The sequence below is a fragment of the Brachypodium distachyon genome, chromosome 3 (assembly GCF_000005505.3).
Source record: "Brachypodium distachyon strain Bd21 chromosome 3, Brachypodium_distachyon_v3.0, whole genome shotgun sequence".
In the NCBI taxonomy this organism is placed as follows: Eukaryota; Viridiplantae; Streptophyta; class Magnoliopsida; order Poales; family Poaceae; genus Brachypodium; species Brachypodium distachyon.
This window is the reverse complement of record NC_016133.3, coordinates 8,743,488-8,758,403: the sequence shown is the minus strand read 5'-3', so window position 1 is coordinate 8,758,403 and position 14,916 is coordinate 8,743,488. Positions and strand designations below refer to the sequence as shown.

The window sequence follows — 14,916 nt, the reverse complement described above, 5'->3', positions numbered from 1 at the left end:
GAGGTGACCGCTTCTGTCTAGGGTTCTCAACAACCCAAGAGAAACGAAATCCACAAAGAAAACAAGGGGAATCAACTTTTTGACTTGGTGAAACCCTAGAGCAAGATCTTCTTCTCCAATCCTCAAAGAATCAAGAGTTGAGAGTGGCTAGGGAGGGAGATCTTGGAGTTTTGAGCTTTTTGTGTTCTTGGGGTGAGAGAGGCTGTTCTTGGAAGTTGAAAACGGCCGGCTCGCTCATTGGGGACGAAGGGGTATATATATGGGGTCCCTAAGATCGAGCCGTTATGCACTGCGCAGAGACAGGCCGGAACTTCCGGTCATAGCCGGAACTTCCGGTCAAACGGAAGTTCCGCATATTACCGGAAGTTCCGCATTTTCCGCCGATCCTAACAGAGAGCGACCGAAGGTTGGGGGCGGAAGTTCCGGCCGGAACTTCCGCCACTTGGACTGCAGGCAGAACACAACATGCTGAGTTTAGTTCTTCTCTCTCACTTTTTGGGGTAGGCTTTTTAGTGGGTGCAAATTGTGTAGTTGTGTACGTGAAATTGATTCACCCATTATCTTCCCTTGTGAATTCCCTCTTAATAGTACGGATGTCCTACAACTCAAATCAAAACGAAAAAGCCGCTAACACCGCTACGCTTCATAGCATCTTGAGGGTCCACATCAACGTCTTGTGCCAATTTCTTTATGAAATCTGAAATACTTGACACACGATTAGATACACAACATGTTGTCATCACCACCAAAACCACTTAGGAGAGAAATGCACTTGTGTAAGTGTCACAGTGTATGTATTTATGAATTACTCAAATCACAGGAAGTGATCAATTGTTCGAATAATTTGAATGTATGTATTATATATGCAACAACAAATTATGTGCAAGTGTTATAGATAAATGTATGAACTAGAGTAGAATAGATACAAGAAAATTATTTGCAAGTGTATGTAGATATGCATGTATGGACTGGAATAGATTGTATGCAAGAAATATATACATTGAGTAATTGGAATAATTACAATGCATGCTTTGTATTAAAGATTAGCACTTTATTATGTTTGAAATACTTTAAACAGTTTGAAACACTTATGAACAACCAAAAACGTCACAATTCATTTCAAGGGCAGTACAGACTTTTCCTATAGACATCAGACAACAAGCTGCATTTCCAGAAGCTGAAAAGAAGGGAACAAAAGAGTTTCTTAGGGCTTCCTGTGGCAGCAGCTTCTTTAAGAAATTCAGTTGAAACTGGTTTCCGGAGAAGCTCCAGCCAAAAAGAAGGGGCCCAATACCTGTTATCCCACACGGCCAAGCTCAAGGGGCATGCGAAGAATTAATGCTCTCCAGTTTCCGGAAAGTTGAGGCATCGGTGCCACAATCTTCGTGAATGATGTGCTTGCGCTAGCGGGAACAAACCGCACATTTTTTTACTTAATTGTTTTTCTCATTTATTCTCTAATATAGCTCACTTTTCTCTAGGTCCTGCACTCGTAAACAACTGTTCACATTCATTTACTCTTAAACTAATATGAATGGTCAGACATTGTAAACGAGAGTTATCTCGGTACAAATGAGTAAAACTATATCATGTAAACGAGAGTTGTCTTGGTACAAATGGGTAAAACTATATGAGTTGTTTTAAGGAAAAGGAGTACAAATGTACAAGCCATATTCCATTTTCTTTTTCGCTAGTGAACATGATCACGTGATTTTGTTTTTCTGTTGGATCAAAAGGTGAGCGAGTGAATTATTGTGATGGACCTTTCTAAAAAGGCGCCATGATTGCAGAGGAATACTCGCTGGCTTCTGCTTCTATCCATCATCCGTCCGCAGTGCGTTCGTGTCAGTCTGTCAGATATGGCAAATCGTGCCTTCTCGGATCGACCACGTTTTGGGGGTGCCAGACACGCCATGTCTTGTCATATGGACTTATGGAAAGGTTCTGCACATCATCGGTAACTGTCCTAACTTGTTCATGGAGACCGATGACCGTAGGTGTACGAGCAGCTGGCCGGTGTTGGGCAGACAATTGCCACTCCTGCACACCCTTGAGGATGGAATCGCTGTCCTGGTAGTCGTCGCGGAACGTCTCGAAGTTATTGATCATGTTGTTCACCGATGACACCAGTAGCTCGTAGTTCCATCTCTCCACGCGAGGGAAGTCACAATACTTGTGCCCGAACTCATCCAGGTACTGCAAATCAAATCACACAATTTCCCAACAATTAGTACGCAGAAATATTATACGGAGTAGCTAGTTAGCTACGATTTCAGCAGTTTGACTAACTGTTACCATGGTTCAAAACCGCCGATATCGTGGGTGTACTTCTTGGGCACGCCGGCGCTCCCCCTGGCACGGTAAAACTCGTCGACGGACTGCAGCATCTCCTTCTCCGTCGGCAGCGTCCTCTTGCCGGACAGCACCTGCGCCACCCATCTCGCCTGCGTCTCGAAGAACCGAGGCGCAAATACCTGCAATGCAAATGCCATTCGTTCGTTTAATTTACACTAGCTGTAAGCTAAGCTACTGGTTAATTTGTTTCACCTTCTTGGGTATGCCGACGAAGGAGAGCGACGGCGCCAGCGAAGGCGGGAACACGTGCTCGAACAGCGGGCCAACGCAGTTCTCGTCAATTGTGACCGCCCCGGCCGTGTCCAGGAACGGGAACGAGTAGTTGTACCCCGTGCAGTAGATGATGGTGTCGGCGACGACGACGGAGCCGTCTCCAAACACCACCTGCCCGTCCCCGCCCAGGAGCTCCAGCTGCCGGCCGCCCGGAACGAATGAATTCATTGGGTATCGATAGTTTTGCGATAGGGAAATAAAGTGGAAAACACAACACACGTGCCACCGCCACGTACATTGAGGTTTAGGTGCAGGTTGGTGGTGTCCTTGGCGAGCACTTTGGAGAGCCCTGGGGTGACAGCTCCATGGACCTGGCCACGATGTGCACCTCCTTGGCCACGCCGCGGAGTTCCATGGCGATGTCCTTGCCGCTCTCCCCGCTCCCCACCACCACCACCACTTGCCCCCGGAACGGCTCTGCAACCCTGTACGAGTGGCTGTGCATCTGCTTTCCCCTCCATGTCTCCATGCCTACTAATTAACACGCCGACTAGTATCAATTAAGCAACTCCACATATATGGTGATCGTTGGTTTTTAATTAATCACGTACCTTGGATGGTTGGAAATCTTGGCTGCGAGTAGTGCCCGGTGGCCACGACGGCGGCGTCGAACACTTCCTCCAGAACCAGAACGGCCTCCTTCTCGTCATCACCATCTGTGAGTCCTACGGATCTCACCGTCCATTGGCAGCGCGACGGCGTCATGGCGACGCGCAGGACCTTCGTGTTGAGCCTGACGGCGTCCATGAGCCCGAACGCTTCGCAGAAGTCCTTGAGGTAGAGGTACACCTCCCGGTGGCCCGGATAGCGGCGGTTGTCACGGCCGCTCATGGATGTCGTGAAGGGGAAGTCAGTGAAGCCCGGGGTCCCCCTGGGGCTGATGAGCCGGACGGACGCGTACATGCTGCTGTGCACCTTGACCGGCGCCAGAGCGCCCAGAGGGTCGGCTTCGTCGGCGGCGGGATCGTACAGCCACTGCCCGCCGATGTCGCCGCTCTGTTCCAGGACGGTCACCTCGTGGCCCTCCCGGCGGAGCTCTCGCAACGCGGCCAGACCCGCCATGCCGGCTCCGATGACGCATACCTTCATCTTCTTTTTCTTCTCCCGTTGTAGCCATTCGCCGTCGGTCGACGAGCCACAAGGCGGAGAGAGTGGTTTCATTTGTTCTTTCTGGGGTAAGACTCGTGTCAGCAGCAGTTGAGAAGTATACGTCTATACCGTACGGACCCCTCCAACAATTTCTTACAATCATTTTAGCACACATGCGGTGCTCGTGGAGTCGTGCAGCAACGAACATCCAAACCTTTCGCTGTCAGCTAATGGACCTTGCTACCTAACATACATATATATAGTTGGATTTCTGCTGCTCATTGCCTGATGATAAGGACCTTGAATTGATCTCCTCACTGTGCTGGTGGCTATGTAGGTCTAGATGGCCCATGAGAAACTTTCATTTCGGAACCACGGGAAAAACGAAAGGGTTGGGCGACTGACGTCAAATCTAGGTTCAGAACCACATTACCAAAAAACAAGGTTCAGAACCACATTGCCTCACCTCTCTGTATCACGTACAGTAGAGTAGTAACATTAGATGCCCACAGACGTGGATGCACATGCACTCAGGGCCGGGAAGGGGCAAGATTGGTTCGTTGCATAGATGTGGCTGCCTAGCTACGTACATACCTCGGGGGGAAAAGGATTGCCTTTCCACATGGCAAGATAAGGAATCAGAGCATAGTAGGATGGTCATGATGGTATTCCTAACTAATCCCTCTATACGGTAATTTATCATGCTTCAGATTTACAACTAGTTATTGGTTCAGAAATGGTTTTAACAATACAAGAGAAGGATAAGATCAAGAGACAGCCGAAGCCTCAAGTTTGAGGGGCAAGTTCGATGACTTGTTGAAATGCAAGGAAGCAAATTGGAGGTCAAACTTTCCATGGCCGAGAAGAAGCAAGAACACAAATTGCAACGGTGGCAAACGGTCTCGAAAGTGGAGCACGACAAGACCGCAATCGAGGAACAGAGGATCCAAATCAAGGTTCGCAAGACCGTCATTGAGGAGAAGGCGGCGGCAAAATATAGTTGCTTGCGGAGGAGAACAAGGTAATTCTCATGGATCCGAGTAGGCTTGATCGATTGGCAAGAGAGTCGTATGTGGGAGATCGTGCTATGAAGACGGGAAACTCTTGCTGCCAAAATTGCAACTACTGCTATTCTCTGCGGACATGGCGGCGATGGTGCTCGCCCTGCTCGCGGCTGAGGTACTGCTTGCGGAGGAGATGGAGGCACTACTTCTCGCGAAGAAGATGGCGGCGAAACTGATCGTGACGATGATGGCGGTGTAACCGCTTGCATGGATGCTGCTGGTGACGTCCCTTTTATCATTGTCTCCTTGTGCATTGTTTGATTGATTCACATGCGCTTATATTTTGGCAACTATTATAACTGTCGATCCGTAATTGTCGAACCGTCGAGTTTCGTTGGCTTTTGCAGATTTGTGTGGCCCCACGCAGAGCAGATTCTGCAAACTCAGCCTGTAATAAACCGTCAAATCGATAACGCAAAACACGTTTGCGGTAGACGGCATACGTGTTTCTGCGGATCAAGATATATAGGATTTGTTAGAGATGCTCTAAGTTGGACCATTTCAAAGAACTTCAAAATGGAATAGCTGGTACCAATTAAATGGCAAGTTTAATAAAATTTATGTTAACAAAAAAGTTGAGCTTGTGTTTCCAATTTTTTGGGTCAAACTTGTGTTTACAAGTTTTTCTATCGGCAAATTTAATCAAACATGTGTTTGCGAATTTTTAGTCAAAGTTTAATCAAGTTGTGTTTACTAATTTGGATTAGCACAACTACAAAACACACGATTTGAATCTTGAGGGGGGCGGGGGACGACGGATTTTTTTTTCAAACGTACACAAAGGTACTGTATTCAAATTTCAAAATGATCAGGAAATAAAAAGACAGCAGAACAGACTCGACCAGACTACCCCACCAATTTACAGGAAGGACCCTATGAAAAACAAAATTACAAATAAGTCCGATAGGTCCATCTTCTTCCTCGCAACGCCAACTTCTTGGCTTTTGGTTCCACCACCGACGCAGTCACCTGTGAAGAAACCCAGCACGGCCAAGTCTGATCTTGGAGCTAGAGGAGCCCCTTGCCAAGAAGCGTGCGTGAGCCGCAACTTCCACTAAACCGAAGGGTTGGATCTGAACTCGATTCTTCCATCGGCCGACGGCACGGTTTCTTCCAGATCCGCTCGTCGAGCTCCCTCCACGCCAGACCTCGGCTCAGCGACACATCGCTTCGCAGCTGGGGCCTGTAGGCGACCAGATCCCACTCCAGCTTGCCACAACCCTCACTAGTCGCCACCGACGCCATCGCTGTGCAGAGCGTCACCACTCCTGCACATGGCCAAAGTGCGAGACCACCGCTGTGCCAAAACACACCAGACTTTGCTGACGCCACTCCCACGAGCTCCCCAACGATGCCGCGCGAATGGGGCCGAGGAGATTTTATTCTGACGCAACGACACCTCCGACACCTGGAGATTGCCACCAGGTCAACTATCTACACGCCTGCTCCGGAGTCCCTCCCGGCCCCTCCCCACCTCACGATGCCTAAGCACCTATCGGAGGCGAAGGGGATTGGACAGTGTGTGGAGAGGTCTCGAGTCGGCTTATAGAGGAAGGAGCCGGTTTGATCCATGTTTGGTTACGACGTATTATAAGGGCCATTTAGTAAGAACTCGGTTCATTAAGAGTTTGAATCATTAGACTCATTAACATTAACTATCTTCAAAGCAGGTTCGGCTCGGTTCGATGGACACACGTGACAAAATTGACAGGCAAACGAGCTCAGCTCGTTTAACTCGATTTCAGGAGGTGTTCTAATGGTTCGTTACTTTGACGAGCTGAGTATAAAACGAACGCCAAGCACGGAGTAAAAATCTGAGAACCGTGGTGAGCGGAAATACCGAGTACAAAACGAACGCCAAGTACTTGATGGGCCACTAGAAATAAAATACAAGAAGGTGGACCCGGAAACCACGATCCCGAAGCGACAGCGCGCGGCTTCGGGGTCCTGTTGCTCGCACGCTGATCGCAATTTTCCCATTAAGCTGTGCCATCTTTTGCCGACCACTTTACTGCCAGCCCACACATGGATGCATGCATGTCAGGCACTATTTTGTGCGGTGAAGGCACGCCATGTATTATCCTGGACTTATTACGGAAAGCTGCTGCATATCAGTGATCACTGTCCTGGATTCTTCAAGGAGACCGGTGACTGCTGTAGATGTACGAGCAGCAGCTCTGTGTCGTGCTGATAATTGCCATTCCTGCACACCCTTGAGGATGGAGTCGCTGTCCTGGTAGTCATCGCGGAAGGTCTCGAAGTTGTCGATCATGTTGGTCACTGACGACACCAGCAGCTCGTACTTCCATCTCTCCAAGCGAGGGAAGTCGCAATACTTTTCCCCGAACTCATCCATGTACTGCAAATCAAATCAAACCAACAATGTCCGGAAAAAAAAAATTAGTCTACGCCTCTACGGCCGGGCCAGCAGGTTAATCGGTTCAGCAGTTCAAGTTTGTTACCGTGCGGTCATGGCCGCCGATTTCGTGGGTGTACTTCTTGGGCACACCGGCGCTCTCCCTGGCGCGGTAAAACTCCTCGACGGACCGCAGCATCTCCTCCTCCGTCGGCAGCGTCCTCTTGCCGGACAGCACCTGCGCCACCCATCTCCCCTGCGTCTCGAAGAACCGAGGCGCAAACACCTGCAATGCAAATGCAAATGCAATTGTTGGTACGTTTAATTCGCAGTAGCTGCGAACGTTTGTAGCTCTAGCTAGTTTCTTTCACTACCTACCTTCCTGGGTATGCCGACGAAGGAGAGCGAGGGCGCCAGGGAGGGCGGGAACACGTGCTCGAACAGCGGGCCGACGCGGTTGTCGTCGATGGTGACCGCCCCGGCCGTGTCCAGGAACGGGAACGAGTAGTTGTACCCCGTGCAGTAGATGACGGCGTCGGCGACGACGACGGAGCCGTCGCCGAACACCACCCGCCCTTCCTCGCACAGGCGCTCCAGCTGCATGCCGATGCCGGCCGCGCCGAAATGAACTTGGTTAACTTCGATCTTTCTGCATATGAGCTGGGACAACACACGCACGTACGTTGAGCTTTAGGTGCAGGTTGGTGCTGTACTTGGCGAGCACCTTGGACAGCCCTGGGGTGACGTCCTCCATGGACCTGGCCACGATGTGCACCTCCTTGGCCACGTCGCGGAGTTCCATGGTGATGTCCTTGCCACTCTCCCCGGTTCCCACCACCACCACCACTTGCCCGCGGAACGGCTCTGCCTCCCTGTACGAGTGGCCGTGCATCTGCCTTCCCCTCCATTTCTCCATGCCTACTAATTAACACGCCGACAATCAAGCACTCTACATGTATGATGGTTGGTTAATTTAATGGGTTAATTTAATTACCTTGGATGGTTGGAAATCTTGGCTGCGAGTAGTGCCCGGTGGCCACGACGACGGCATCGAACACCTCCTCCTTCTTGTCATCAGCGTCAGTGAGTCCTACGGATCTCACCGTCCATTGGCGGCGCGACGGCGTCATGGCCACGCGCAGGACCTTGGTGTTGAGCCTGACGGCGTCCATGAGCCCGAACGCGTCGCAGAAGTCCTTGAGGTACAGGTACACCTCCCGGTGGCCCGGGAAGCGCCGATTGTCGCGGCCGTCCATGGTCGCAAACGGAAAGTCGGTGAAGCCCGTGGTCTCCCTGGGGCTGATGAGCCGGACAGAAGCGTACATGCTGCTGTGCACCTTGACAGGCCCCAGAGCGCCCAGAGGGTCGGCTTCGTCGGTGGCAGGGTCGTAGAGCCACTGGCCACCGACATCGCCGCTCTGCTCCAGCACCGTCACCTCGTGGCCCTCCCGGCGCAGCTCGCGGGCCGCCGCCAGCCCCGCCATGCCGGCTCCGATGGCGCACACCTTCTTCTTCATCTTCTGCTGCAGCCATTCGCCATCGGTCCGCAAGCCTTTCATTTGTTCTTTCTGGGTAGGAATTGTGTCACACGGTTACACCCTCTTTCGGACCAAAGGTACGGACGAGATCGGGATAAGCAGGCAGCAGCTGAGCACGATACTGTACCTGCTCCACTCCACCGCTTCCTTACAAATATTTTAGCCAGCACAGCAGCACGCACACATGCGGTGCTCGTGGCAATGAAAACTACAAACCTTTCGCTTTCAGCTAATTCAGCTCCTTCGTTCAACTTTTGCACTTGCTCCTACCTAACGAATAATATACCTGATTTCTGCTGCTCTCATTGCCTGATGACAAGGACCTTCATCTGCTTTCATTGCCTGATTACAAGACCGATGAGCAATTTTATTTCAAAACCACGGGAAAAGCGAAAGCGTCCTGTGACCAACTTCAAATCTAGGTTCAGAACCACAGGCAAGCCAACTACAGACGGCCATCATTTTGTTTCAAATATCAACAGATTTGACGCAGCCGTCAGTAATAGGGCTTAAACAATCTACCAAAGTATGTATATCAACCAAAACATATAAATTGAATGAACCTTATGAACAAATGGAGAGATCCGAAAGGCAGCTATGGTACTGTTGAGACAACAACATTTCCAATATCACGGACCTAAGCGTACCGATATTTATTGCATTGCAGGTTCAGCTCAGGTTGCCACCACTGGCTGATGCCATGAGCATATTTGAAGTCCGGTGAAGGGCTCACGTTGACAATCAAGTCTGCAGATGGAAGAAGGTGCAGTGGTTCTGATTCCCACCCTAATGCCTTGTAGAACAGGTCTCCAATTGAATTCTGTGTGGCGAGCTTCTCGATAAATCCAGCGCCGAGATCCTCCATGTTCTTCCGATGCTGGAAATACCCGATGTATTCTGAACATATATGGTCTCCTGGATTGACAAACAGATATGGCGTCCATGATGACAGAATATTGAAAGATTCTTCTGCAACAGACCTCTGGTTGTTCCCCTCAGTTTTCGCTTTCATTGCAATAGTTAGGCCGGCGGTAATTACGCTTCTTGCAATGCGGAAACCGTGTTTTACTCTCTCATCCTTGATTCTCTCTATCGGAGCGGCGACAAAAGGTGGATTGAAGAGAAAGCTTTCCAAAAGTGCGCCCTTCTTAACCATGTTTCTTCCAGTAAGGATGGCCATACCTGCACCCAGGGAGTGACCTGCTAGCCAGATTGTGGACCCAGGGAAGACTGAGGCTATGTTTTGAACAGCTTGCATCGCAATTGTGAATCTTGAGGTCCTATGGAGGCCATTCTGAACAAGGTGGAGGTCAAGGGAAAGATCTCTGGAGATGGTTTCCTTCTCGGTTATAGTGCCTCTGATCGCAAGGACAAATCTAGGCGCATTTTGGGTAGAAGCTTCTATACTTGAAGGAGGATTGAATTCAAATATTGCACCAAATATAGACAAGTCAGCATCATCGACAAGCCTGCGGATCATCTCAAAATGGAAGAACTCCCACCAAGGAGGCGCCAAGGCTTCAACAGATTGACGTTCTAGTTGCCGGTCCCTCTCCAGAATATATACAGCCTGAACTAAGCATGCAGCCACAGATCTCCTGTTATCTTCGCAGTTCCTTTTGAATCCATAAACAAGAGAGAAAAGTTACTTGCTTATGAAGTTCATTGAGTTCAAGCTGATAAAGGAAAACATAGTCAAGAATGAGAACTTTATAAAAAATGTCTCTAACTATAACTAACAAGACATACAGAAAAAAGATCATGTTCTTAATGACAATGACACACCTCCTCTCGGTGTGTTCGAGAAAAACAAAAGATAAAATAAGAGTAATTTCATTAGAGAAACATGACCAACATAACAGATGATCAATCCAGAGACAATTCTGATGAAGCCTCAAGCCACTTCGGGTTGGCCAATAACCACAGTTCCAGTAGGGTGGAATAGGCTTGACTGTGTAGGATACCAATAATGAAGAAAGTAAGTCTAGCCCATTTCAGTGATAGTAATCTCCTGAATCCTGACAGATTTAGTACTCGATTATTAAGGGCAGCACATGGGATTTAACGGTCATAAGTGTTGACACTTGACACCATGTTATGATTTATGAACCACTTGGTGACTTAGTGTTCATTAGTGCCTTGTACTATAAAATTAATTCTTCAAAATCCTATGGTCTTCACTAAAATATAAACACCAGACATACTTCTTCACCCAAAGTGCACTTGGAATCTGGCTTTCTTAGTGTGGTATGCCATCAAAGTGTCTTGGGATCAAGGGGTCACCTACTTTGGTTGTTCGTATGCATGTAGACGCTGGCAGTTTGTTGCAATCACCTGGTCGACTGGTCATAATATTTCTGAGATGGTGAGACAAGCACAAGCTTCCTTTCCTGGTCCTTTTTTCTGGAAAATCCGTAGCAGTTTCTTGGCGTATTTGGAAGAAACTGAATGGTTTTATTTTCCAGGATCAAGCCCCCTCGTTCACCCGCTGGAAGGTTCTTTTCAATGGGGATAGAAAATCCTTGCTCACCGTGTTAAGCATGCTTGTAGACAGACCCTTCTTGATTGGTTGATTAGCCTCTGAACCCTCAGTTTGGGTGTTTCCCTTTGTTTTGTTCCTATTGTATAGTTATGTAAAGTCCCTGTAAATATCCTTTTTCAAATAATACGTGGGACCTCCCTACTGTTTCCTGATTAAAAAAGGGATAAATAAAGTTCTTGCAGGACTTTTTTCTCATACGCATTCTTGAAGATTTTGGCATTTCGAATGATTTTGGCCTCTAGCTTGCAGTAGGATTAGACATAGAGATCTAGGGTAAAATGATAAAAGAGATGAGGAGAAGAATTCCCATGTTCCATTTATTACATAGTCTCAAAGTTCTCGAAGTTGCATTCATTTCGTTGTTTTCTTAGAAAGCATTTGCAAGAAAGTAGTAGTAACACACACAATAGATATATCGTATTTTATGATCTACTCCCTCCGATCCATAATAAGTGTCTCAGGTTTAGTATACTTTGTACTAAATCTGAGACACTTATTATGGATTGGAGGGAGTACCATTTATGACTGATGACAATGATAAGTTTGTTAACATCAGAAGTTTGGTGTGATAACATCTGTTACGAAATCCGGCGGACATATCTCAACAACATCTATGTGGGTAGATGCTGAATTTATCTAGTTAGGAGGTGAAATATATGACTATTGGAATCAAATTGAGGAGCATAAACCTAATGAAGTTATAAAAATATTTGCATTGTACTTGTATGGCCATTGAACATAGCTAACACATTAAATATAACATCATATGCATGTCCAATCCATCAAAGGCTCAAAAAACATATAGGAAATGGCACGTAACAGTATTAATAACAACATGAGCTATTATCACATACCAGTTAACAGGATTCAGATATGTCGGCCCTGAGATACCAAAGATATCTCTCTCCACAGCCATTTGGCTATATAAGGCTGCTCTTCTGTTGATTGACTTTGGTTACGAAGAGAAACATAACACTGAAATAAGTAGAAGTCAGTAAGAGTGCAAATGCTAGAATTATATAACTCTTCAAGCACAAAATGGGCAGAAAGAAACGCGGTATCAGGAGTAGTCTTCAAGTATGAAATACGGGAGATCTGACAAAACGGTCAAACTTAAGTCCTTAGGGTACAAAGTTCGAAACTTCTAGCTTAGTTGAGCAGAAAGGATAAACATGCAAATATCAGTGTCACTTCTAACCATGGATGGAAATTGACAGTTATGCAATAAGGTGACTAGTGTTTGAGCTTTTCACTGCCAATTGGAAAAGGAAAGAGACAAGGTTTTTACCGAAGGTTCAAAGATAGTCATCAGATAGACGTAGCACACAAGCATGCTATTCTTAGACATTACAAAGTTTAGAAGAAGAACAAATTTCCATTTTTTATGTAAGTAGTGAGAAAATTTGATAGAATAAAAACAGAAATGTATGAACTCTTTGCTTTAGACATTTGAGCTATCCATATATGGGCTAACTTAAATATTCACAACAATTTCAAAGTCTCCCTTGTTTTACCAAACCGCAAGTTTCATAAGCCTCTTGGGAGATATTTCCAAAAGCTGGTTACATCAGATTCCCTCCTCTTTGATCCTTTATTTGGGCTATATTGACCCAGTATAATAGGTTCACATTCTATGTAGACGCAGCTTCATCGTGACTGACATAAAACTAGGGCACTTGGCTAAGACCCCAAGAAGGATAACAAATGGAATCCATCTTAGAAGCCGTTATCATCGAATATTTTGCAAGCATGATTTAAGATGCCCTCCACAATAACTTGCCTGCTCAAAAAATGCTCACATTATCTGCAAAATTGCATCTTGGTTATGGCCCAATATCTAAGTATTCCGTTAAGGGGTAAAACCATCCACCCGCTTTGTTGCAATGTTTCTTTTTAGACCCAAAAACAGTAGGAGAGGCCCCTACTGTTGTATATATATTGCCAAAAAGAGATTACAAGTGTGTACATGGAGGAAACTCTCCAAAGATCAGAGAGAGTCTATCAAAGCTTTAACAGAAGAAGAGAGGTTTTGGGGGCACCCTAAAACCCAGTAAAATAAATCAGACCTAGTCTTAGTCTTCCAGCTTTGTAATGTTAGGCATTAAAGTTACTGACTTTGTAATATTCCTCCGTCCAACAAAAGATGTCTCAACTTTGACTAAATTTGAATGTATCTATACACTAAGTCATGTCTAGATACATCCAAATTTTGACAAATTTGAGACATCTTTTGTTGGACGGAGGGAGTATTATTATTTGCCTCTAAACCCTATCCTCACAATTTACCATGTTATTTACTTTTAAATCGTGTTTTATTTAAATCAGTTATTTTTCTATCACGCAAAAGATCTTCCCTGTATTACTGTTTGGGTAATAAAGAGAGTGACTAAATGATCAAACTTGCAGCTATATTGTAATTAAACAGATAGCAGTAACTGCAATTTCCTGTCACCAACAGGGAAAACTATACACAATAACTGGTCATTATCATAATGCACAAATACTTGATGAACATTAATCAGAGAAAGTGAGTAATAATCCAAAACTGTAGAGAAATTAAGAAAATAGCAGAGCTTGGATAAAGGGATTTCTTATTTCTTTTCATTTTGCGGGAAACGGGGGAAAGGAAGCTGGAAACAGAGAGGAGGGCGTTGCCGACTGAAATGTTCGATCTCATGGACGGCCGTAGCCAGGAAAAGGGAAGATGCCAAGCAAAAACCATGAAACTCAGATCGAGGATGGTCACGGCTCCGTCAAGGTGATGGATTTGTAGGGATTTGGGTGGTGGCGAGTGTCGGTTGAGAGGAAAACAGGATGCAGCCAGACGGGATGGTGCCGTCGAGGAGTCTGCCAAACCAGGAATGATCTTCAACACTTGCCAAACTCCTAAGCATTTTACCGAAAAAAGAGCAACGCCATTTTCACCTAAACTGGATCCCCGCCTGAAAAATCCCGATCAAATTCGTGCGAACGGGGTATAAACAAGAGGCTAAACTAAGCGATTTGAATTCTGTGGAGGGGGAATCAAACAAATCCGGGGCAAGAGAGGGATCTCGGTTACCTCGACGAACACGGATGAGGACGGGTTGGTAGGAGGCGGGAGTCGGAAATGAGGACGGGGGCGCGGACAGATCTCACGCTAACAGTTAACTTGTCTAATTTTGAGTTTCTGACGCCGGTTCCAGGAAAAGGAAGACAACGAGAGCGAGAGAGACGTACTCGGAGGGGTGGGCGTTCAGTTCCGAAAGTTTGGTCCGGTGCTTTGCTTTTTGCAACTTCAGTTCCTAGAAACATGAACCGTACTTCTTTTTTTGACGTGATAACCGAAATCTGGTTCACCCAACGTTTCGTTGGTTCGGTGGTTCCCGTTTCCAGGTCACCCGCGGGAGACCCAAAGGGGAGGATTCGGGGGATGATACTTGCCGGAAGGGCAGGCCAGGACGCAGGGGTGGAATCGGGATTCCGCGAAAGTCCTGCTTCTAATTTATTTTTCAAATTTTCTATTCAAAATTTTGTTCAGAATTTGAATAAGAGATTTGAGAATTGAACTATAACGGGATTTTCGCGGGATCCCGTTTGCACCCTTACCAGGATGGGACGGCCGGACGGGCTGGGCAGTGGCAGCGTCCTGCTGCTTCTTCCCGTACGCTCGTGACGGCGCTGGTGGGGAGTAGGGGCAGGTCGGGACGGGCGTTGGGG

The 14,916-nt window shown here is 47.0% G+C and overlaps 2 protein-coding genes and 1 pseudogene across 5 annotated transcripts; all 3 read right to left on the bottom strand.

Moving 5' to 3' along the window:
• Positions 1-1,545: 1,545 nt before the first annotated feature.
• LOC100826664 lies at positions 1,546-3,853 on the bottom strand (annotated as a pseudogene).
• Positions 3,854-6,565: 2,712 nt separating this feature from the next.
• LOC100831751 (flavin-containing monooxygenase FMO GS-OX-like 8) lies at positions 6,566-8,865 on the bottom strand. Of its 2 annotated transcripts, none has more exons than XM_014901103.2 (5): positions 8,132-8,865; positions 7,820-8,058; positions 7,516-7,734; positions 7,244-7,423; positions 6,566-7,140 (listed from the first exon to the last, which is right to left on the bottom strand). In XM_014901103.2, exons 1-5 carry the CDS (start codon positions 8,694-8,696, stop codon positions 6,859-6,861), a joined length of 1,485 nt encoding a protein of 494 aa, XP_014756589.1. In that variant the 5' UTR covers positions 8,697-8,865; the 3' UTR covers positions 6,566-6,858. The 2 variants fall into 2 exon arrangements, with proteins under 2 accessions (XP_014756589.1, XP_003572628.1); XM_003572580.4 differs by having other exon boundaries at positions 7,820-8,055.
• Positions 8,866-9,078: 213 nt separating this feature from the next.
• On the bottom strand, positions 9,079-14,555 carry LOC100829611 (GDSL esterase/lipase At4g10955). Of its 3 annotated transcripts, none has more exons than XM_024460913.1 (3): positions 14,437-14,555; positions 12,072-12,192; positions 9,079-10,291 (listed from the first exon to the last, which is right to left on the bottom strand). In XM_024460913.1, exons 2-3 carry the CDS (start codon positions 12,131-12,133, stop codon positions 9,313-9,315), a joined length of 1,041 nt encoding a protein of 346 aa, XP_024316681.1. In that variant the 5' UTR covers positions 12,134-12,192; positions 14,437-14,555; the 3' UTR covers positions 9,079-9,312. The 3 variants fall into 3 exon arrangements, with proteins under 3 accessions (XP_024316681.1, XP_003572621.1, XP_014756591.1); XM_003572573.4 differs by lacking the exon at positions 14,437-14,555 and adding an exon at positions 14,279-14,430; XM_014901105.2 differs by lacking the exon at positions 14,437-14,555 and having other exon boundaries at positions 9,079-10,351.
• Positions 14,556-14,916: the final 361 nt, after the last annotated feature.